At 44.4% G+C, this 25,083-nt stretch overlaps 1 protein-coding gene across 2 annotated transcripts in view; it reads right to left on the reverse strand.

Annotated features, from left to right (window-relative positions):
- The window catches only part of SPOCK1 (SPARC (osteonectin), cwcv and kazal like domains proteoglycan 1), a 569,954-nt gene that overhangs the window by 283,709 nt on the left and 261,162 nt on the right, over nt 1-25,083 (reverse strand). For both annotated transcript variants that reach the window (XM_007461396.1, XM_007461395.1), the window contains one exon: nt 21,372-21,417. In XM_007461396.1, the coding sequence (XP_007461458.1) occupies nt 21,372-21,417 (46 nt within the window). The remainder of the gene's footprint in view (nt 1-21,371; nt 21,418-25,083) is intronic.

A 25,083-nucleotide genomic window follows, 5' to 3' on the forward strand; every position in this document is an offset into this window, starting at 1 on the left:
ATTAAATCCTCATTGTGGAGACACACCTGGATTTGAACCCTGACTCCAGATGACTCTAGACCAGGGGTCAAAACCTACTGCCCCGGGGGCTACACTCAGGACTAATCTGGCCTGCCACCAGTTTCTACATAGCCTGAGAGTTAAGAATAATTTTTACCTATTTAAACAGTTGAAAATTAAAGCTAATGTTTGATGACACACAAAACTTCGATGAAATACAAATATCAGTGCCCATAAATAAAGTTTTATTGGAAGACAGCCACACCCATCATTTGCACGTCATCTGCGGCTGCCTTCACACTGCAAGGCAGGATTGCATCATGGTGAAAGAAACCACATAGAGCCTAAAACACTCATTACCTGACCCTTTACAGAAAAAGTTTGCCGAATCCCTAATTCTACACAACGGACTCAAATGAGTCTCTTTCTTACCTGTAAAGTAGGTACAGTGATAGCACTAATTTCACAGGGTAGTTGTGAAGACTGAACATAATAATGTGTGAATAGTACTGAGCACTTACTGTTTTTTATACAGTTTTTCATATTTTAACAGTGAAATCAGGATTTTTTTTTTTTTTTTTTTGGCCACATCACGCAGCGTGCAGGATCTTAGTTCCCCGACCAGGGATCAAACCTGTGCCCCCTTCAGTGGAAGTGCAGAGTCTTAACCACTGGACCACTGCGGAAGTCCCAGGATTTTTTTTAAAAAACAATCAATGCTATGCCAGTTTGGTTTGTACTGGGTATTTTTTGTTTGCTTTTTTAGTGGTACTAACGTATCTTCAAACCGTGGTGCCTGAGATTAGATGAAAGCAAGCATGTTGGTTGCCTGATAGTTCTGACTATAATTGAGATGACCACTACCCTCACCGTAATCCTACACAGGTTATGATCACCTGTCTCTTGCTGTGACTGCCCTCCTTTCTCAGAGCCAATCTCCCCAGGTCGTTTGCATGGTCCATGCACAGACCTGGCTCAGTTTCACAGCACAGCTCTCCTGTCTGCTGTACTGTCTGTTCTACAGACAATGAAACTGAGGCCCAGAGAAGTCATGTGACACATCCCAGGTCCCAGCTAATGGAAAGGCAACATGGAAAAGCAAAGTCCCATCGTCTTTCCCTCTCACCAGTGGTTCTCACACTTGAGTATGCATCAGAATCACCCAGGGGGCTATGTTAAGGTGACACAGATCGCTAGGTCCCACTCCCAAAGTCTCCCATTCAGCAAGTGTGTGAGGTGAGGCTGGATGATTTTCATTCTAACAGGCTCTCCAGCGAAGGCATGCTGCTCGCCTGAGGGCCACACTTTGAGAAACGCCAAACACTACTGAGTCACGGGAGAGCAAAGTCCTCACCCTTCACCATCACCCCCACGTCCTGCCCCCTGAACCAGGTCCTGTGCAACCTCACCCACACAAGGAGAAGGTTTTTTTGTCTTTGTCTCTTTGTCTTTAAGAAAAAGATCTCTCGGGCTTCCCTGGTGGCGCAGTGGTTGAGAGTCCGCCTGCCAATGCAGGGGACACGGGTTCGTGCCCCGGTCCGGGAAGATCCCGCATGCCGTGGAGAGGCTGGGCCCGTGAGCCATGGTCGCTGAGCCTGCGCATCCGGAGCCTGTGCTCCGCAACGGGAGAGGCTACAGCAGTGAGAGGCCCGCGTACCGCTAAAAAAGCAATTATACTCCAGTTCAAAAAAAAAAAAAGAAACTTCAAAAAAAAAAAAAATAGGCTGGAACTGAATAGACATTTTTCCAAAGGAAATATCTAAATACCCAACAGGTTCATGAAAAGACGCTCAACCACAGTAATCATCAGGGAAATGCAAATCAAAACTATAGTGAGATATTACTGCACACCTGTTAGAGTGGCTATTATCAAAATAAAAGAAAAAATAAGATCTCTCTTTTCTTCCCATTGTTGTCTTAGGGCTGATGGCAACACCAGGAGCCAGGGGTCAGCAGTCCAGTCCTGACTGGCCAGTAACTAGCTGGGTGGTTTGAGGCATTCTTTCCCCTCTGTGGCCTCAGTTTCCCCTCTGTGATGTGAGAAGGTCAAATGGGATGATTCTCAAGAACCCTCCCAGCAGAACAACAAGGTTGATGCGAGGATTCTGGCAGAGCATCCTCCTCACCCTCAGTGCTCATTATGAATCTGCACAGCTCCTAGAGGGGTCCTCCCTTAAGGAACGGCCCGATGGATGAGACCTCATCATGCGGGCACCAGCAGAACGGCGCTCCTGATTGGCTTCTGGATGCCAGCATGACGCCTGATTTCAGGTAGCACATAGCCTTGTAAATCACTAAAGGAGGTGATGGGGATCATCATCCCTCCTAAAGGAACTCTCAGTTTCCCCTCAGGTTGTGCTAAGGCACACAGAGGCTCCCACCCCGCCTGCACCTCCTCCACACCCTCTCTCTCTCCTAGCAATCACCTCCCTACAAGCCCAATTACCATCTGTCTGTCTCCAGCTCTCTTTTAAAAGCTCTCTTTTAAAAACCACCGATACGTAGTTTAACTTTTACTGTTTCCACTGGGCACCGAAATTACCTTCTGCTACCAGGGCTCATTAGGCCAGTGCCAGGTATCCCCTGGCCACATGGCCGATGTTCCTGTGGGGCTTAGCTGGGCACCAAGTTCACCAGAATCAGGATAGGACAGGACGCCATTCTGGAACAAGTCTCCTCAGCCTCAGCACTACTGACCTCTTGGGGTGGATAACTGGGTGGGGATTGGGGGTTGTCCTTTGCAGTGTAGGATGTTAGCAGCATCCCTGGCCTCAACCCACAGATGCCAGGAGCACCCCCCCACCCCCGCAGTGTAAAAACCAAAACTGTCTACAGACACGGCCAAACGTTCTCTGGGGGTGTACTGAAACTACTGTTGAAGAAACATCAAAGGTATCGGGAACAGAACCCAGGCTACAGAGCCAGATGGGCTGGGGTTCAAATCCCCACTCAGCCACCAAACCACCTACGTGGGCTTAGGCAAGGCGCCTTCTTTCTCTTACTATTTATTCAAAAAGAGAGGCTTACAATAAAAATTTTTAGATGACAATGTATGAAAAACTGCAAAGTAAAATTGCTCATGCCCCTCCCAGCCCATTCCTCAGAGATAAATGGTTACAATTTGGTGTTAAGGTATTTTGTATGCAAATACAAGCACATTCATCAGTTATATACATATATAAACACTTTGTTTCACGTAAGTAAAATCATATTAGGTACAGTTTTGCTTTTTCACATTTATATCATGAATACGTTTCCAGATGACTACTTATGAATTTCCTGAACCCTTTTAAAACCTGAATATTCTACTCTCAAGATTTGAACCCAGTTTTCCAGGTGTAAATGGGAAGAACCTGTTTTCTTTATAGAGTTGTCAGTATTAATAGTTATATGCCTGTGCACACACATTTTTTAAAGAGGACTAGATAGTACTGGCATACAATAGGTGCTCAAAAAACAGTAATTACTTTTTCCGACAAGTATTAACTCAGCACTTACTTTGTGCCCAGTCCTACACCAGGACCTGGAGATACAGAAGTACACAAGACATACAAGCCTTGTCCCAAAGGGATCAGAGTTTACCAGGGATACAAACAGTAAATCATTCTGAAAAATTATTAAACTACAACTGTGTAACAATGCAAAGCATAGACTATTAGGAGAGTGTGATCTAATCTACTCTAGGGTCAATGACAGGAGGTTTCCTTGAGTAAGTGACATAAACTGAGACCTCAGGGATGTGTTGGACAGGGGGCCAGAAATATGCTAAGCAGAGGGCACAGAACGTGCAAAGGCCCTGGTGCAAACTATTTGCAAATTATTATAATATTATAATATTAATACTTAAAGGAATAGTCAAATAGCCAAGAGATGAAATAACTAAAATTTGTTCTTAGTTACAATTCGCCTATCTCCCTCCATACTACCTGAAAAGTTATACCACCCAGATAACTTTCCATTTTGTACATTTAAAGAATCACACTTATATAGGAAAACATGGTTCTCTAAGAAAAATGGAAAACATACAAAGAAGAAAATATAAACCACAAGAGTTATGAACATACCAACAGCTAAGAATATTCTACAGAAAAGCTCCTATAGCACGATTAACTAGACGACTGGCATTATCATTTCTTTTTTTTGGGGGGGGTGGGGGAGGTTAAGTCTTGGTGATTTCCATAATGGTATATAAATGATGTCCTTGCAAAAAATGTCTATCTGGCACAGGGATATCAGCTCCGTGCTTTGTGACCGCCTGGAGGGGTGGGCTAGGGAGGGTGGGAGGGAGGGAGACGCAAGAGGGAAGAGATATGGGAACATATGTATAACTGATTCACTTTGTTATACAGCAGAAACTAACACACCATTGTAAAGCAATTATACCCCAATAAAGATGTTAAAAAAAAAAATGTCTATCTGTCAAATCCCCAAGGAGTCAAATACTGGTGTTCCAGCTCAGAACTCACTTCTGTGTGCAGTTCTGGAGCAGAACATCCCAGCCACCTCCCCCGCTGTGCCAGGTCAATTGTGAAACTCCCTGGAGTGCACCTCCCAGCATCTTTGCTTTGCCATGGGCACTCAGCTCCACTGATACTCAGCACATCAACTAGAGAGAAGGGATCTAACATGTCCTGAGCTCCTGCCATGGGCAGGCACCAAAGTAGAACCTTCATATACATTCTGCTCAATTAATATCTGACTGCAACCAAATAAGGTAGCTTTAGCCTTCTCCAATTTACAGACTGAAGTCAGGGATGTTAAGTAACCTCCCCAAGGTCATAAAGTGGACTCACAGTTTAGATCTAGGATAGGATGACTCCATCTTGGATCCATGCTGACGCTAAGCAGACCAATCTCACCTGGTTTCCCATCCACGAACTCCCGGTCTGATCCCTGCTTACCTCCTGAGACCAGACCAAGTAGGCAGGGTTTCATGGCTATAATGACCTGTTGCTGGGGGCACAGCATGAATGCAAATATGCAAAGGTTTCTCCTCCAACTTTGCATTCACTGGCGTAATCCTTTTCCTTTGGGTCACCAAGCTCTCCCCTTCTAACCCGTTCCTGCTCTTGCATCACCGTGTCAGTCCCTGGTCTCTTGCACCTGAACTCCTTACATTTGATAAACGGGCCCTTCATAACTCGCCTGATTCCTCTGTTCATGTAAGGCCCACTGCCCTGATACCAAAACAAGACAAGGACAACACACAAAAAAGAAAAATCACAGGCCCAAATCACTGATGAACATAGATACAAAAATTCCTCAATAAAAAATGAGCAAATCGAATACAGCAACACATTAAAAGGATCGTACAACGTGATCAAATGAGATTTATTCCTGGGATGCAAGGGTCGTTCAACCTGCAAATCAGTCAACATAATACACCACATTAACAAAATGAAGGATAAAAAAAAAATCACATGATCATTTCAATTGATGCAGAAAAGCATGTGACGTTTCAACATTCATTTATGATGAAAATTCAATAAAATGAGTATAGAAGGAATATACCTCAACATAATAAAGGCCATTATGACGAACCCACAGGTTAACCTCATATTCAGCCAGAAGTGTCTTAACTGGGATGATGAATGTAAAATTTTTAGCAAAATGCCTGATGGTCAGCACTCAATAAACACTAGCTGTAAATATTATCATGCCTGCTACGGTAATAACAACTACTACTAAAGAAAGCCTGAGATAAGGGAAGGCCACCAATCATGGTTTGTTCTCCTCTCTTTAAAGTCTCCCTAACATTTGTTAAGTACTTTATATGTGCTAGGTCCTTTCTGTGCTCTATTTCATTACATAAGCAGAAAAATCTATGAAGTGATTTTACTATAGTGTAGGAACCTGGAATTAGATAGGCCTGAGTTTAAATTCTAGGTCTGCCTTATTCTCGTTCTCTAATATATTTAGACAAGTGCTTTACTAGTCCCAAGCCTCCAAGTGTATGACTTTTTCTATCATCGCTCTACCAAAGCAGTTTGGTAAAAGTAAAGACTAGTTACATGATGAGTCTGCTTTCCGGATAAGCAACAGCACAGTGGGGACTCACCAGGCCCCTCTCTGGAGGACTTTTGGGGCTCCACTTTGGCTCAAGGCAGCTCTGCTCGTTCAATGAAAAGGTGTAGAATGCAATTTAGTGAGTCTGTATTCTCCATGGGACAGCATAAAGAAGGAGGTGGACCCCCCTGAAGACAATAATTTTGACTTTCAATGTGCTAGCCCTTGATTTTCCCAAGGGCTTCCTAGGGAAAGCAAGGCTTGCGCATTATCATTTCTGACTGATACCCCGCCTCCCTCCCCTGACCTGATGGTTCAGCTCGAATGGCATTAGAGGCAGGGATGGTCCCTCCCGCTTTTCCTCCAGAGCAGACCCACTCATTGTTGACCGCTCAGTGTTGACACTAGGCACATACTTTCCCAACACACAATAATCCATCTTTTTGTTGTTGTTGTTGTTAGTTTCTGCGTTATCTTTCTCTGAGAGTTGCAGGGTCTCTCCCTTGGTGTCTGAGATAGCACAAGGTTCTAAATATCTCGAGAGTCATCATTTGATATGCTAACAAAACCACATTTAATCCTGCCTGCACTGCAGATTTCTCCAACAACATAAGCTCAGTGAGACGACAGGCGTTTGTCAAAGCATGCCTTTGGGGCTGTGGGGGGGGATCCAGGGATGTGGCGCTAGACTCTGAAACTGGACAACAGCCCAGGGCAGGTTCTAGGCTTTCCTGGAGGACGAGACCAGCCTAATCTATTCCTCCAGGCCCTCTCTGGCCTCTCGGTGAAGAAGAAGGCTTCCCCAGACCCACTTTATTCACTCCCCCTTTTGCTCCATCATCTGAATGTAAGACAAAAACATTTCTTTCTCCACAGAGGACAACAATCTCTCTACGTGAGTCTCACGCTGATAAATCACAGTGCATTTGGAAATTAATGCCTGTATCTATGGCTCTGGCAAAATAAAACATAGCACCAGGGCCGTTTATTCCCCAGCCATTCTTGCCAAAGACAGCAGAATCTATTCAAATGCAGTGTGCAGGAATCCACGAAACGAAGCCTCTTCAACTGAAGATATATTACTTTCCTTTACTAGGAACACCCATTAAGCCACCCATTTTACTTTCTCAGTCCCTTGTCTTTGCAATGAATGAGGCTTCAATCACCTCTGATCAACCCCACCTACTGATCAGGAATCCATACACAGTTGCACAGACATAGCTTTGGTAAACTGAACCCACCTCAGATGTACCAATCAGGCAAGTTGTTTGAGAAAACCCTAAAGGGGATAATTTCTATTATAAAATAAATGATCGCTTCTCAACAGACCTGCCTTATCTTAGAACTGCATCAACTCAAAGTCAGAAGCCATGTCAATGGTAAGTGCCCCTGCCCCCAACCAGAGTTTGGTTCCCTCAACCAGGTGGCTGGCCAGTCTTAGGTGTGCACATCCCAGCAATGGTGACTTTAACCCCCCTACCCTGAGGTGGCCCGTCCCATCCCCACACAGCTTGGGCTGTAAAACAGCCAAACTTGAACTCAGCCAAAGTCTGTCACTTTGCAACTCCTACCCACTGCTTCCAGGGCTGTCCTGTGGAGCCAGACAGAGTCCCTCAACTCCCTCTCCACAAGCAACCCAACAAATATCCGAGTGCAGCTATTATACCAGAAGGAGTTCAAGACGCCATGCACTGTGCTGGCTTAATATGGTGACTGGCCCACGTCCCTGTGTCTTATCACCCCACTCCTACTTTCAAAACTGTACATAAAGCACTTGAAACCTTTCCTGGATGAAGAAATCTACACCTTGCTGTGACAACAGAACAATGAATGTTCACCCCTAATCTGGGAGTCTAATTGTGTCATCACTAACTGGGACTTCCTCCTCCAGGCCCATCACTAACAGAAAGGACTGACCTCTCTAAAAGTGAAAATCATCATTATTAGCAGATGCCTGCCGACACTTATATGGCCCACACCCCCAAATTGTATTTTTTCCTAAGGGAAAAATATATATCTTTATTTTTCAAATAATTTATCTTAGCGGTACTGCTGAGAAGAGACACGGCTGAAAATTAGGCATTCTGTGAGTTTCTACTGAGTTCTCAATGAGTGCTTCACAACACTTGTTTGAAAATATTCCAGAATAAAAGTCCTGTGTCTATATGCTGTGGCAATATGCCCAAATCCTTCTACCATAAGGACCCCTTTTCAAATGTCAAAAAACACCTGTAAACGGCACCCTCCCCTTCACCCTCCAAAGGTAGCTATCATGTTAATAGTTCTGTTGATGGCTGAGAATTTCATAACAACTAAATCTAATATGAATTTGGTAATACTTTTTTTAAAACTTTTAATTTTATATTGGAGTACAGTTGATACTCCAATGTTGTGTTAGTGTCAGGTGTACAACAAAGTGATTCAGTTATACATTCACATGTATCTATTCTTTTTCAAATTCTTTTCCCACTTAGGTTGTTACATAATATTGAGCAGAGTTGCCTGTGCTACACAGTAGGTCCTTGTTGGTTATCCATTTTAAATACAGCAGTGTGTACCTGTCCATCCCAAACTCCCTAACTATCCCTCCGCCCCCTCCATCCTTCCCCCCTGGTAACCGTAAGTTCCATAAAGGTAACCATAAAGGTAATACCTCTAAATAAAATGTCAGTTTTATTGAGCACATCAGCATCTGCCCACATTTGAGAAACAGGGGTATAAATATACAAGTGTGTGCAAGGAAAGTGTTTCCCATCCTCGTAAAGCCTAAATCACATTATAAAGCTCCCATGTGACATCTTTGTGACCCCCTGCGGTTCCAGTGGTATATAGGGCACAATGCTGATGTTCATAATCATCCACTGTCTGTGGGTCTGAATTTACCTACAGGCTTGGCGTGCAGGAAGGTGACTCTGCGTTCAGGTATCATAGCTCTGGGTTGGATTCTGCATGTCTGACTGAGGACATTGGCTCTACCCACCACTTGGCTGATGAAGGAGACCCATTTGCTTCCACTAATTGGCAGCACAGATGATCTGAACTCCTTGTTTCTGCCAGGAAGAGCCCAGAACTCTCTGTTCCCAATGCTAATCAGTTACCAGAAACAAAACAATCAGAGTATTCTCTGATGGAGACAGGCCATCCATTCTTCCGGATGTTGTCAATGTTATCCGTGTATCAAGCCAGACCTTTAGAAGACTGTGTACTCTTTATTAGCCCGGCTTATCATCGAATTACCTTATAGAACTGCACTTTGGCACTATGCCATTGGCATACACCGAGATATCCTGGAGGAAGCAATGGTAAAAACTTACTGTGGTATTTACTGTCAGACACTGTCAAGAAAGTGGTCCATGCCCACACAGCTCCCTTTTTGAGAACTCACTGAAGGAAGGCATCTCTGGTCTCCATACCAGGAACACCTTGTATTTCTCATGAAAAGCTGCCTTTTTTTTTCATCTCATGGGCACATAAGGCCGTGTGCTTCCTTCCTTCCTTTGGTTATCAGGAAGCCCCAGGGCCCGCTCTAGAAGTGCACAGAAATGTACTGTGTGTGTGTTTTGAGTACCACCCTTGCTGCAGCTTTATTTAATTCACTCACATCTTTTCCTTAGATCCAAATACTGTCATCTATTTATTTATTACCTGATATTATAAATTCCTGAAAGTTATCTTTTCATGAATAAGACAGAAAAAACATATTTTTAAAAAAAGACAGAAATGTCAGGTTATCATCATTTGGTTACAAATCGGAGGACAGCTGAGTGACATTTCAAGTAAATTTCTGCACGGAAACTGAGCATTTACAGACCTGAAGTGAATGTAGCAGGAGAACTCAAGTGCATTTATCTCCACATTTTGAAGTTAGAGGGAATGACAGGGGCTGGAGTAGAGGCCAGGGCTCGTGGGTGGCACAAACCCTAGGCCACTTCGGGGCTAGAATGCCGGCTCAGAAGGACCACCCTCCACCTAACTGGGGTCTTCTCCTCTTGGCATTCAGTGCATCTGACATTTCCCACCTTTCTGATCCCTGTCTACCGATATTTTTTGGCCAATGAAGAGCCGGAGCAGCACAGGGCCAACTGCTGTACACAGCATTCATCTCCTGCTGAGGGCTCCTCGGGGATGCCACTGCCCACAGCACTGCCCCAAGCTGCCCCACAGCGAGGAGACTCGGCACCTCACACAATCACCGCAAGATCAAAGGGACTTGGCTCCGGCTCTCTGGGACATGGTGTGTGTTTCTAAATCCCCCTAGCACCTTATTTCGTGTGAGTGCTTGAATGCATGTGAGAGGGCAGGGGTGTGTTTCCCTCTTCTCGAGATTAAAACAATCCATCTGAAAGTGGTGTGGGAGGCCGCAGAGAAACAGCAGTAATAACCCAGAGGTCGGCCCAGCATTCGGGCTACCCTGCTCATGACACGTGGCTGCAGGCCTCCTGGCATCTAATCGTAGCCTGGCAACAATGACTCCATCGAGGTCGCGTGCCCCTGCTCTGCCAGACGCTGCCTCTACCCTCGGGCCACCCTGCTGTTCCAGGTCAGAGGCACCCCAAGGACCCATCAGCCTCCAGAGCCTACACACCACTGGCAAGAGATGAGGTCTGACAACAAGATCCTTTGCTCTCCTCTAGGAGAATCCACAGACAGTCCAAGGACATGTTTACCCTCTTCTCGTTTTTTGTTTTTGTTTTAAATAATGGATTTATTCGCTAATACTGATGAATAAGGAGTTTTTACCCACATACAAAGACTTCATTTCTCGATCCCCTGCAGCAAGCAGAAATCCTGGCGATGCTGGGCCCCAGCACCCTCAGGACCACCCTCAGCGACAGCTGGGTCACGGTCACTCTCTGGAGGTGGAGTAGGTGCTGGCTTGTCCCAGGCCCCACGCCCCACCCCCAGTGTTCCTGCACCAGACCTACCTCACTGTCTGCAGTCCCCACTCTAGGGGTATTTCAACATCAGAAGGATCTGGAGAGATAACTGGCGACAGAGGGAAGCAGCCTACTGAGGTCATGACTTACATTTTCTTCCTCTCTCTTAATAAATGTATTTTTTTAAAGCAGCCTATCAAACTTCACTTCTTTGGTAGCCAAAGTCTCACCCATCAGGAAACGTTTCTTTCCGTCAGATGCTGTCCCTCCAGCTCACCTCCCAGCATCTACCCATCCTTAGAAAGGCTCCGGGTCACTTTCTCCACCATCCTTCTCCTGACTCCCACCCAGGAAGGGCTGGCTGTCCCATCCCCTGAGCGCCCCCATCTGCAAGACTCTGTCTGGGAGCCCCAAGCATACACCCTGGGTTATTGTATTTCACGTGTCTCTCTGTCTCTCTCTCGGCTACACAGACTACAAGCGCCCCAAAGAAAGCTGCCGTCACATTCCTCACCATGTTCCTGCATGAAACCAACTCAGCACCTACTAAGTGATCAGTAAACAATTCACTGATCAATTAGCTCACACACCAACAGGGAGACGGAGACACATCGAAACCCCTAAGAACTTCTCACACTGAGAATCCAGAACAAAACATCAACCCTCCTCCTTTTACCAAAGTCTTATTGCCTTTCTCATGTACGTGATAAGAAGACTGGAGCAGGCACCACATCCAGAGTTTTACAGACTCTTCATGTCACAGCTGTGAAAAACATCATAATTTCCATTATACAGATAAGGAAATTGAGACCCAGAGAAGTGAAGCGTTTGCCTAGGTACACACAGTTATTAGAGGGAACAGCTGGAGCTCAACTCAATCTTTGAGACTGCAACGCCCAGGGTCCTCCCAATACATCACACTGCCTTTCATCATACACGGTTATTAGGGCAGGACAAACATTTGAGAGGCCTCCAGCAATGAAGTGTTACATAACACACATTGAAGAACTTTAACAAAAGAAAACTCTGGATCTTAGGCAGAAGAGCTATGGGGCACAGGTGATTCTGGCGAGTGTTTCTCCAGGCAGCCATCTCCCGCTGGGAAAATGCTCTCATCCACTCTGTGGTCTCCAGTGAGGACAATTTACGCAGCATTACCGATCCATTTAAAAATTCAACTGACAGTTTTTCCCCTATTGAGAATTTCCCCAAACAAAGGCTGTTTCATTAGGACTCAACAAATGCTATGTAATTAATTCAGGGGCTGTTGTTCTAGCAGATGGAATAGCCGAAGGTTTGGGTTTGCTTCTTCTTTTTTTTTTTTCTTTTTATAAAACTAACACTACGTTTTATGAGTTTGGGGAAAGGTGATAAACATGTCTTTTAAATGGATCTGTTTGTTCGTGCTAAAAGAACCTCTTAAACACAGTAATAGAAAGCCACAAGCGCCCCATAATTGCACGGGAAATTTTACCAGCCTTCATGATTCCATCCAAAAGGTGGAACACAACCCAGAATGGCTTTGGCTCCTTGGTTGTCAAGGGCCAGGGTACTGGCAGCTGCTAGAGGAGCCAGAGGAAGCGGGGAACTTAACACCCACATTGGCCGGCTCCTGTGAGGAGATGGAGCTTGCACAGGGGTCCCCCGTAGGGCTGAGCTGAGAAGAAACTGAGCTTTCCTGGGTACACGCCACATACCAACTCCCCGGCTCTCTGCAATCATGAGCTCACACAGTCATCACAAATGTCCACCAGATGGATATCGTTAGCCTAGATAAGTCACATGCCTCAAGTGGATGTCCCACATTCACGGGGGAGCCGAGATTCGAACTCGAGCCTTCTAAACCCTGGCTCTTTCCTCCACCTCTTGCAGTGCCCACAGGACTCTGTGAGAAAACAAAGTACCTCCTACTCTGGTCCTTTTTGCTTTTTATTCTGAGCCTCCCTCCCCACCCCCGATGGTTAAAAGGCCCATTTAATTCCATTGGTTTTGTTGAAGCGATAGTCATACCTCATTGGTTAAACTGTAACCTTTGAAATAAGAGCATCAGACTTCAGATGTTTCATTTTTCCTTCCTTCATGAGGAAAACATACACAGATTCTACATTGCCTGAAACCATGATAGCTTGGCTATCAGAAGGAAAGGACCTCAGGGGCCACCTGGCCCACCCCTTTTATCACAGAGGTGGGCAAACGGAAGTCAAGAAAGGCCAGTGATTTGCCTGAAGTCGCACATTTTAAGAGTGGCAGAGTCCTGTCCCACCTCGGCCTCCCTTGGGGGACACCGCACTCTCCAGGCCAAGGGACTGGATGGACGCATCAGTCAGCATGTGTTAGAAATGCTAAGAGAAAGCAGCTCCAACAGCAAAGCAAATGAGACAACATAAATGTCCACCAACGGGGGAATCAGTGGATAAACTGGAGCATATTAGTACCACAGAACATCACAATGTAAAGGAATTAACTGTATCGACAGCTAACCAATCGAAAACGATTTTCAGTGAAATAAACAGGTTAGAGGAGAAAACATTCACTTCTATATGTATAACAGTGTTTGTAGACATGCACGTATGACATAAAAGGACAAGAACATGGAAAGAAAAGCATGTTAACGACACGGTCACCTTTAAAGAAAAGAAAATGGGAAAGAGGACCAAGGAGGGGACCCTGGGGGATTTCAGTCTTATATCTGATGTTTTATTTCCTTAAAATAAGCAAACAGGTAAAGGCAGCCAGAGATGAAAGATAAAACATTCAACTTGATCTAACTTCAAAGCAGATAGGCTGAGTTAAAGGAGGAGCAAACCAATATTTGAATTAGCAGTTTTCTGCTTCTTCTCTGGCAGAATTGACTTGGAGAATTTTAAAATCAATACTTGAAATTTTTAAAAATAGTAACTATTGTATCATCATAATCAAGAAAGAGAAGGAGAGATGGCAGGAGGTGAGAGGCAGAGGTGTCTGGATTGAGGTGTGAATGTCTGGGGCAGGAATCGGTTATTTTAAATAACAGGAGCTATTTCTGTTAAGGGGAGAGAATGGTCCTTAACTTATGTGCAAAGGTAAAGGTGAGAGGGAGGAACCAACCAGACCAAACGTGAGGGAACCCGGAGAAAATTAAGATGCTTCCCACAAACCAGGCCAGCTGCCTCTGAGAATCAGTAGCCCGAAGGATCAGATAGGATGAACAGATCCTTAAACACTGAAAATTGTTCAAGGCCCGAAGAAAGCAAATCAGAGGCTCCTTTTGGGGCGAGGTTAAATTCCACATCAAGAGAAAAGCTATGGGGATTTAAGATTTCTATAAAGCCTATCATGTAAAATTTCAAATTAATCTAGAGGGAAAGAAATCTCCTTCTAAAGAAAAGTTTTAGAAATAAGCAATCCTGCCTCCGCCAGGTGCTCTTTAAAACTTGGACAGAACATGTTGCTGTGATAGTCCACGGGGCGCTGGCTCCAGAAACACGGCTGGAACACAGGAAGAACGCTCTCCCTTCGAGTTTTAGAATTTTCGCCTGAAAACAGTTCAGGGCTTTGGTGAGGATTTGAGCTTATCAGGATCTTGGTATAATAGACTGGAGGTCAAAGGACAAGGTTTTTCTTCTTTTATTCTACTCAAGTGAACAGCATGAGTGAAAGGGGACCCTGCCTTCCGGAGCTTTATTTTTATCTGGAGATCAATTTCTACAAGTTCATATTCTGCTCTGAAGATCACCAGCACCATCTGAGATTTAGTCACAGCCAGGCCGCTCTGGAGGAAAAATGATTAATATTCACTCCAGAAGGAAAAACGTTATCCTTTAAACCAACACCTCCACACTTTCCCTAAAACATTCATCTATTCCACATTAAAGGAACCCACTCGTCTCAGAAAAAGTTCCATGATAAATCCCCTTCAGCCATTTTTCCTAAAATGGTTTGTCCCATCAAGTGGAACTTCTTACCCAAATGCACCAGTGGGTTCTTTCCTGAGCGGACCATGGCTGCAGTATGGAACCTAGATTAATTTGCATTCCATCACTGCAGGACATCTTCAGGTAATCAGAATTTTATATTAGTGATGCAATGGTTTTATACACAAATTACCTTCTCAACCCCGCAATACCACAAACAATAATAAAAACCTTTCACTTGGCAAAAGCATTATGAATAAGCTCCAATTTTCTTTTTCAAAAAGGACTGGTCTAGGGCTTCTGTGGTGGCGCAGTGGTTGAGAGTCCGCCTGCCGATGCAGGGGACATGGGTTCGTGCCCCAGTCTGGGAAGATCCCACATGCCGCGGAGCAGCTGGCCATGGCTGCTGAGCCTGTGCATCCGGGGCCTGTGCTCCGCAACGGGAGAGACCACAACAGTGAGAGGCCCGCGGACCGCAAAAAAAAAAAAAAAAAAAAGGACTGGTCTAGAAGTTTTGAAGCTGCCTGTTAGAATTCCCTTTTCTCCTTGTTCATCCCCTCCCTCAGTGACTCCCCAAAGCAACACCTTTTCTTTTTTTTTTTTTCTTTATTTTTTTTTTTTTTCTTGCGTTATGCGGGCCTCTCACTGTCGTGGCCTCTCCCATTTGCGGAGCACAGGCTCCGGACGCGCAGGCTCAGCGGCCACGGCTCACGGGCCCAGCCGCTCCGCGGCACGTGGGATCCTCCCGAAACGGGGCACGAACCCGCGTCTCCTGATCATCCAGGCGAACTCTCAAGCACTGCGCCACCAGGGAAGCCCCAACACCTTTTATTTTTGTACCACAGTATTGTGGTTCAACCAATTCTCTCTTCCCCCTCCAGGCCCTTTGAATAACCTTCCTCATCAGCCACCGGACTCCAAGGAAAAACAGGATCTGTGAGACTGCACCCTCAGCGTCGCATCGAAGGGAATGTTGATCAGCTAAGGCTGGGGGCGCCCTGATGCACAGTCAACAGACACAGACTGAGTGAGGCCAAGCGGTAGCAAAAACTGTCATCCCAGCTAAAACTGCCCTGTGTCACTAGGGTGAACAGTTGACATCATATGAGTTTCCCAGTTTCCCAGGTCAATACTTTTCGCTTCCCCACCCTGTCACCCCCAGTACAGACACACACTCCGTGCTGGTGTAAGAACTTGGACAGATGACTAATGATTTATAATCCCGAGTGGCCCAAGAAAGACCTTCTTTAGTGTGGTCCCTACTATCTAGCGTAGGGGGTTTAGACATCAGCATTCAGTACCTGTTGAATGAATGAATGAATGAGCATTAAGAGCCTGAACCTTTTCAGCCCCAATAATGAGGATGTGGAGGTGCAACGGCAATGACTCGCCTAGTCTAAGACAGGCCAGCTCTAATTTAGCCCGGGAGCTCCAGAGCGTTACAACTGTGAGCACCCCCATGAGGGAATACAAGAAGAAAGAAAGAAAACCTGCGTGGGAAGGGAGAGAAGCAACATGGAAAGGCAGCTAGACAGGAAGAGGAGGGAGCAAAAAAGATCAATTGCTGGCTAAAACAACACTTAACAGAGCGCTTGCTATCTGCCAGACACATTAACTCATTTAATCCTCTCGGTGCTCTTATTGTTACCATGTCCAGATGGGAAGGCTTAGAATCAGAGAGGTTAAGCAACTTGCCTAGAATCACACAGCTAGTAACTGGCAGAGTCAAGTTCCAAATTTAGAGGATCTGACTACAAACCCTGGGACCCCATACTGCACCCACCAAAGTGTATCCCACAGAAGATACCACTTTTGCTGGGGACATGACAGGTATGGTGTGAAAAAAATAACAGCAAAAGCATGTGGTCAAAGGCAAATTTAGCACATGGTAAGTTAAATGGGCTTCTTTACTAAAAGACTTCTTAGAGCTTTTAAATTGCTAACAAACACTGTGAATCTCCACGAGATGAACAGAGCATATGTGTGTCCCAAACTTATTTGCGCAGGGACTGTTTTCTTGGGGAAGCATCTTGCTGGACCAGATGCCACTTTCAGAAGCATAAAACTCATGTCTGCTCAACACCCACTCTGTGCTCCAGGTTTGCTAGGGGCCAGCATAGGGAAGGTGCCAAAGGCAAAAGCGGCAGAGGCCACCCAAAACTCTGGAATCACTCCAGAGCCCTCCAGGCTCGGCCAGCCTCCTGCAGAGGGTCACTCTGAGGGCCTCCAGTCCTCCTGCCTATATAAGCCAGGAAGCCGTCTGTCCAACTCCTGCCAGGGCATCTGTCTTTGTGGACTTCACAAAGGAAATTTCTCACCTGAGTTAATAATTGTTGCCTTCAATTCTGAACTCCCTTCTGTCCCTTCTGTGAGGAGATTTGGCATTAAGTCATCACAATCAAAAAGGATAGACTACTTTATCCAAATCTCAGAAAGAATTCTCAGAAAAGCCTCAAGGTGACAGCTATTATACTCCACTGACAGAAGCATTAATGATCCTCTTAAAGATAACACGTTAAAGACGTTTTCAGCCTTGTGGAAGGAGACCTCCAGTGAGGCGCTTTTCTTCTAACTACCTTGGAGTCATTACATGCTAAGTGCTTGCTCTATGAAGCCCTGTTGTTCAAAGTTCAGTAACTATCCTTCAACAGAAACAGCAATTACAGGGAAGTAACTATTTCTTGAATACTATGTGTGTCCTTACTATTCACACCAATACTTGAGACAGTCAGGAGCTACAGGGCATTTCAGACGTCAAGCTACAGAGCTGAATGGTTAAGTATGACCATCTGTGACCAAAGCCCAGGGACGTAAGGCAATGAATGATGCAATGGAGAAGTTACCTAAGAGTCCGGTAGGAGGGGCAGCATTTAGCAGGTGTGTCTTGGGTTCCGAATCACTGCTGTTGAGCCACCAAACTAGGTCCTCTAAAGTATTGCCTTCAACCTGTCACTCCTCTGCTCAAAAACTTTCTATGGGTCCCCACTGCCAAGAAAACAACGTTTAAACTCCATAGATTGGTATGAAATGCCCTTCACAGCCTGCCTCAAATCCACCTGTCTGGCTGCTCTCTACCAGAATCCCCCGTGCACGGCCTTCCTTCCCCTTTTCTCCCCCTGCATTTCAAGCCCATTCCACACCCACCTCTATCATGAAGCCCCTTCCACCTCCATCTCAGAACATGCTTGTCATCTGGCCCTCTAAAATGCTTTCCAGCAAGTTCCATTTCTATAAACTGAAAGTCATCCCCAGCCACAAAACTGCCTGAACCACGTCGGATTCTTTTTTAGCTCAGGAGGGGAAATGACTTCTCTCTGCAGCTGACAATCTCCACTGGAGCTCGGCAATCCTCCTATTTTCTGGAAGATGAAATGCCCGATCTCTTCCATGCCTGTGGTTTATATTGCGCCAGGCTGTGTCAGCGCTGATATAGTAACCTCCCGTTTTTATTGAGCGGCACCCAGTGTAATTGATGACATCTGCTGGAGCCGATATTTTACGTGAAGACTATTCTCAGCCCTGCCTGCTCTCCCCCCCAGCTCAGGATATAAATAGACAACAGCAGCTACACGTGAGGTACAAAGTGGGGCTTCTCAGCTAAGGTCCTCAATTATACCCCAGAAAGTCATGAGGTTTTCTGCAAGGATTTATCTCAGCAGATCGAGTTTTCAAGCCTGCAGAGCTCAGAAAAGAGGGAGCAGGGGCAGGACGCTGCTGGATATGGTTGCTAACACTCCTTGGAGAGAAAAATCCTTGTTCGGACTTTTTGGTTAGACAGATTTAAATAGCATGTTCAAAGGAAGCTATCATTTATATCTTATATGTAGATATATCATTTACATATATGAAGTGACAAATGATGCCCACCTTTGTGTATAACCTTTCCCAATGTGAATTAGTAAAAATTAAAATGTTCCTTGGTAAAGTTTTAGTATTTGTTTGCAGGCCTTGGGGAAGAGTAAATCTGGGATTTATTTAGGCAACATTTGATCCTTACAGGACTAGCACCTAAATCTTTTTCTGGACTGGAAAGCATCAGTTCATGGTCGCGATCACCTGCAGTAGATCCATAAGAAAGATCCTGGTAGGGGTGTTTGCAGAAGGGCTCATTTACCAGGTACACACAGAGAACGTGTTGCTCTACATATGAGTGTTCTTCCAACATGAAGGTGTAGACTTTTGAGAAATTTTTAGAAATTTTGATCATTTTTGATGGCAAATTTCTAAATTACAAATACCTTCATATGTTTTACTGTGATTTACTGTGATGATTCAGTCACTGTTAAAGTTGTTAGTTCTCCAGAGAAGACATCAAGATGGCCAACAGGAACATGAAAAGATGCTCGTCATTGCTGATTATTAGAGAAATGCAACTCAAAACTACAATGAGGTATCACCTCACACCAGTCAGAATGGCCATCATCAAAAAGTCTACAAATAACAAATGCTGGACAGAGTGTGGAGTAAAGGAAACCCTCCTACACTGTTGGTGGGAAGGTAAATTGGTACACTATGAACAGTATGGAGGTTCCTTAAACAACTAAAAATAGAACTAACATATGGTCCAGCAATCGCACTCCTGGGCATATAATCCAGAAAAGACAAAACTAATTCAAAAAGATACATGCACCCCAATGTTCATAGCAGCACTATTTACAATAGCCAAGACATGGAAGCAACCTAAGTGTCCATCAACGGATGAATGGATAAAGAAGATGTGGTACATATACACAATGGAATACTACTCAGCCGTAAAAGAGAAGGAAACAATGCCATTTGCAGCAACATGGATGGACCTAGAGATTATCATACTGAGTGAAATAAGTCAGACAGAGAAAGACAAATATTATATGATACCACTTATATGTGGAATCTAAAAAATAATACAAATGAACTTATTTACAAAACAGAAACAGACTCGTGGACATAGAAAACAAACTTATGGTTACCAAAGGGGAAAGGGTGAGGAAGGGATAAATTATTAGGAGTATGGGATTCACAGCTGCACGCCACTATATATAAAATAGATAAACAACAAGGATTTACTATATAGCACAGGGAACTATATTCAATATCTTGTAATAACCTATAATGGAAAAGAACTGGAAAAAATATTTACACCTATGTATAACTTCATCACTTTGCTGTACACCTGAAACTAACACAATATTGTAAATCAACTATATTTCAATTAAAATTTTTTTTTAATTTTTTTAAAGTTGCTGAAGTGTGAGGCCCTTGGAGCCCACTGGCATAGGTATAGCCCAGACGGGGCCTCCAAAAGAAAGCCTCCCCTAGCACCTGCCCACAACACATACATGCATGCCCACTAAATCTCCCACCTATAGTCTCACCTGCACACACCTGCATCATAGCCATTAACACATCTCTCACCGCAATTGTTCACTGAGCTATTTTCCCACTCCCCACTCTGAGCTCCTCCTGGATGGGCACCACAGGTTTTCTGTTTTATCCCCAGGACCTGGCTTGGTGCTTGTTCCAGAGTGCTAGGTCAATAAATGTTTGAGAATGAATGAATGCATGCACGTATGAATGAACAAAGTGTTGCACTACTTGAGGGCATACGCTAAATGTCTATGCAAAAATTTTAATGCCAATTTTGCTTACAAGAAAACCAGAGTCCGGTTGGAGTGACCCATTAAAGTGACAAAGGACAGAGCGGGAAGGGGCGCCTTCTATCGTGTTACACGTCAATGCTTTCCTTGACTTCTTTGTGTCAAGTTGACCATCGTGACCACATCAAATACTCAATCTACAGAACTGAAGCTAATTCTCAGAAGCGTGAACCTTTGAGACTTGGTAACATTTTCCCTCTGAGTTGCAGCATTAATTGCATATACGTACTTGAAGTACAATCTGCCACCATTTCAGCAGCAGGGTCTGTGCCAACAGCAGCCCCACATGGAACAATAGAAACAGGGATGTGGTTCACAGCAGGTCCTCGCTGTGTCTTAAATAGCTCACAGGAGGACAGAGATTTACAATGGCCTTCAGGAGCCTGGCTTTGTGCTTGCTGGTGTGAGTGGAAAGAGCCCTCTGAGGACCAAGCTAAAACCCAAGCGGTCAGTGAGCTGCCCCTGAAACAAGCTTCTATTTAGAAACATGATGAAGTTATTTAACAAATGAAATATCAGCGCCCCTGAAAGCCTCCCGGGATTAGCCTATTTCTAGACAAGAAATTTTCATTTCTGTGGCTCATGTGAATTGGACAGCGTCTCCAGGCACAGTCTGTTCCATGAATGAAATCACTGGACTCAGCCCAACAATCCACCGGGTTAGTCTGATAAGCATTTTACTATTTTGTTTCTTTATGTGTTTGTTCTCTAACAAAACCAACCAATGATTATAGTGGTCAATTCAATAAAAACATTTTTTAATCTGTCTTAGGCAATCTCAGACAAATAACCAATTTGATAAAAATAATTTCTATCACCCCAGTCAATTCAGTCCACAAAAGTCAATAAAATAAGACAGCTAGCTGGCCGTTAAGGGAAGAGTAAATCAGCATTCAAGGAAAGAAAAATGAGACAGCACTTCCCATGGAATATACAGCAAGAAAAAGTGCATCCTTTACCTTGGTCAAAAGGCTTGTTGGGATTCCAGTTTCTGAAATAATCATCCTATATGAGGGAAAAAAAACAGAAAACAAAGGTCAGATTTCAAGAAGCTTCTCACATAAATGCATAAAAAGCTGCCTTTCCCCCCACCTCCCAAAACACAAAGGAAAACACGAAGGGCTTAGAAATCTTTCCAAGGCATTCACGTGCAATCAAAAATTTCAATTGACTTTTTAAATTCTTGTCTTTCAAACTGTATGGATTATACACTAGGATGAGTTAATACATTTCAGCCTAATATGGAAACAGCACTGCTCTTCCTGGTTTGACAGATAACCGGAGACACCTTCTAAGTGCAAGACTTATTTGCTATCAATTATACCACTAGTGGTGATGCCTAGCTGTTCTCACTTGGGATTAAGCCTCTGTGTTTGTAACCACTGATAATTCAACTGTCAACATTTCTCCTACACGAAGACATGTAATTTTGGTGCACAGTTCCAGTTTTCTAACACTCCCCAAACCTAAAAACAGAGGGCCATTCAAATGTGAGAATTAACCACAGGCATATATTCAGCTTAATACCATGTGTCCCAAGTGTGTTAAGATAAAAACACAAAGGCTGGCCAATCTGGTTCGTTCATAACCATGTCCTTCTTGCATGAAGCTTGCCTCGATTTATGCTTCGAGGCTAGGCACTTCATTACTTTGAAAGTGCAAGGGTCCAGGTCACTCACTTCTCTATCACATTAACCTCTTCCCCACTGCTAATAACCCTTCCCTTCCAAACCTCCACTGCCCACTCTTTCTTCTCCCTGTAAGTGCTCACCCACCCCACTGCGGCCGAGCGCACCCACTCTGTCAGCTCAGCTCAACTGTCTGCAACATGCAGAGGCCTCACCCGTGGAAAACACCTCCACACCATTTTTAGGGCATGTGCCCCCATGCAGTTAATTTCCTCCTGCATATATTCAAATAATCTGCTGGATGTGTTTTCGGCTGGTACTCTGCATGCTGCAGTTCCAGAAAGCTGTCCAAAATGCGGCCTCGACGTCTCTTCTAGAAAAGTTCATTTAGATCAAAGTGCACAATTGGTTTCAACTGTGGTCCATGCCATGCCATCTCCTGCCGCCGTTTATCTCCGACACCATCTCCTGTGAATTTTATCGGCCTCTGTGTCATTCAATTACCTGGCTTTATCAGATCCTGGTTGCGTTCACCTAAGCCCTTAAATAGATTTTAGGAAACTGGATTTAGAGTAAAATCAGAACATTGCTCCTTGGGCAGTGATTCCATTTTCCAGAGCATGAATAAACATGAACGGGTTCCTCCGGATCCTGGGGATTCAGCATTAAATCATTTTTAACTCTGAGGAATTGGCCCACTTTGCTCTGGCTTTAAATTTATGGCATAACTGGTCTTCTCACCCATCTGGTTAGGAAGTCTCTGAGGTCTACACCATGAAATATCACTGAGAAAGTTTAAAAGAATCCCTCTGCCACATCTCTCTCCATTTATTATTTTAAATATAATCCTAGTCTTTTGAATTATGTGGCAGCCAGAGTTAATGATTCTAAGTTAAGAGCTGGATGATTGGTGGGAAATTTACCACTTGATTTCTCAGCTTTGATGGCCAATATACTCAGCACTAAATATAAGCAAGTGACTCAGACATTCTGCTGTCCACAAGGGCAAGAGAAGAGATAACCCAGGATGAACTCACCCTCACCACTGGAGAAAAAACAACAAAACCTCTGTCCTTCCAACTGTGGTTCATCAGTGCCCTCTGCACATCCAGAGAATGGCACCACCCAACCGCAATCTAAAATCATGTGAACTGTTTTCTACTTGAACATGCTGCTCTAATACATGGAAGTCCTTGGAAGCTTAGGATGTGTGTCTAACAAGGAAGGACTGGAGCAAAAGACAAGTTCCTTTGCTTTAATTTCACATGTCACATTCTCTTTGATATCCAAGTGAGGTTTGAGCCAGTCTCAAGAACTGAATATTCCCTAGTGATTTCAACATACGTTATAACTTGGATGGAATGTGAAGCATTCTTCTGGACCTTGCCACATTTCCAGGCTAACTATAACTGCCATTTTTACATATTTCTTGGGGAAAATCATGGTTTTAAATATAAAACCTCTAAAAGTGGCTATCTGCATGAGAATATTTAAAAACTCATTGCACATGTAATAATACTGCCTAACTGCTGCCCAAATGTGAAGGTACGCCTGAGTCAAAGCTCATTATGCAAAATGAGTCCTTCAAACAGCCTCTTGCCCAGCAAGGCCAAGTGGGGAAGGAAAATGATTTCCCTGCATCTGATTGCTTTTGACCTGCCTTAGGAAAGAGGGTGCCAAAGCAGAACCCAATGAGCTAGCAGCCCAGACAACCTTGGGTGTGACCGCTGTGGCTACAGCTGAGAGAGAGGCACCAGAGCACACTTGGGGGATGGCCACTTAGCGGTCACTACAGCAGCGAGGTCCAAATATGAGCGGCCGGAGTTTACGGATCAGCCTTCCACACTTTACCAGCCAGGTCTGCAGATATGGGCAGTCCAAGCAGCTGGGCCTGTGCCAATCAATCCACTCTGTCTCTGGGGCAACATCTGATAAGGACCATAGTTGATACCATCCAAACCCGCACAGAAAAAGCCAAAGCTAGAAGAACGCCCTTCTAGAGCTTCACCTCACCCCTGAGTCCCACTTAACAGTCAGTATGCTCAAGGGACAAAGGACGGCTGGCTGGTCATTTTTCCAGGGCTTAACATCCACGGGCACCAGCCCAGATCTTCCTTTATCTTATTTTCTGTCTAAAAATTTTAAATATAGCATATATTTTAGGTTGTCCTAAAACAGACCCGGGACTTGCTGTGCTGTTGACGCTTCTACCTCCTTTCTCACAGTGGCAAATCCCACTGTGGGAAGCAGTGTGCCAGCCCCACACCACCCAGGTGCTGCCCGGTACCTAAGTGCATTATGCTGCATGGACCCCAGAGCCTGGTCCAGAGACCAGAAAAGCACAGGACTTGAAAAGCCCTCACCTCTGATCTTTCTCCTGGCCCAATAAAGATGTGGCCTGTTAAAATTCAGACTGCGGTGGAAGGCATGGTGGACGTACTAGATCACACTCGCCAGGCGAGGTGTATCCTTCTGTGTTGGCCTCTTAACAGGTAATTTTATTTCTACTGATGAAGCTTTTAAAAATGACTTGCAAGGACCTCAGCAACAGTTAATTCTTAAAACATACACCTAAATAGAAGTTCGCATACCTAGATACAGTTATTTATTAAATTCAATAACTCCTATTAGTGCATTCTACAGGCTGAAGAGTAAAGGATAGTAGTGTTACCATGCATGTATATTTTATTGGCTACACTGCACAGGATAATTATATCAGGCCTCTGCTGGACAGGGCAGAGAATAGTCTTCCTCTAAATTCTCACCATACGAGGAAGGGCTTATTCCATTTCACGATACCACTTCAAAAATGAAAATCACCCAACTCTTTAGGGACTGTTAAAACCCGGAAGAACCTATAAATTTAAAAAGACTCTCAAATTTGAGCATACTGAGTTATGTCCAAAATCATGAAACATTCCAGGTGAGCATACAGTCATAGTAAAAACACATCCAAAGTCATTATACCTAAATGTCCATCAACAGAGGAATGTATAAAGAAGATGTAGTACATATATATATATATATATATAATGGAATATTA

This window comes from Lipotes vexillifer, unplaced genomic scaffold (genome assembly GCF_000442215.2).
Source record: "Lipotes vexillifer unplaced genomic scaffold, Lipotes_vexillifer_v1.1 scaffold217, whole genome shotgun sequence".
NCBI lineage: Eukaryota > Metazoa > Chordata > Mammalia > Artiodactyla > Lipotidae > Lipotes > Lipotes vexillifer.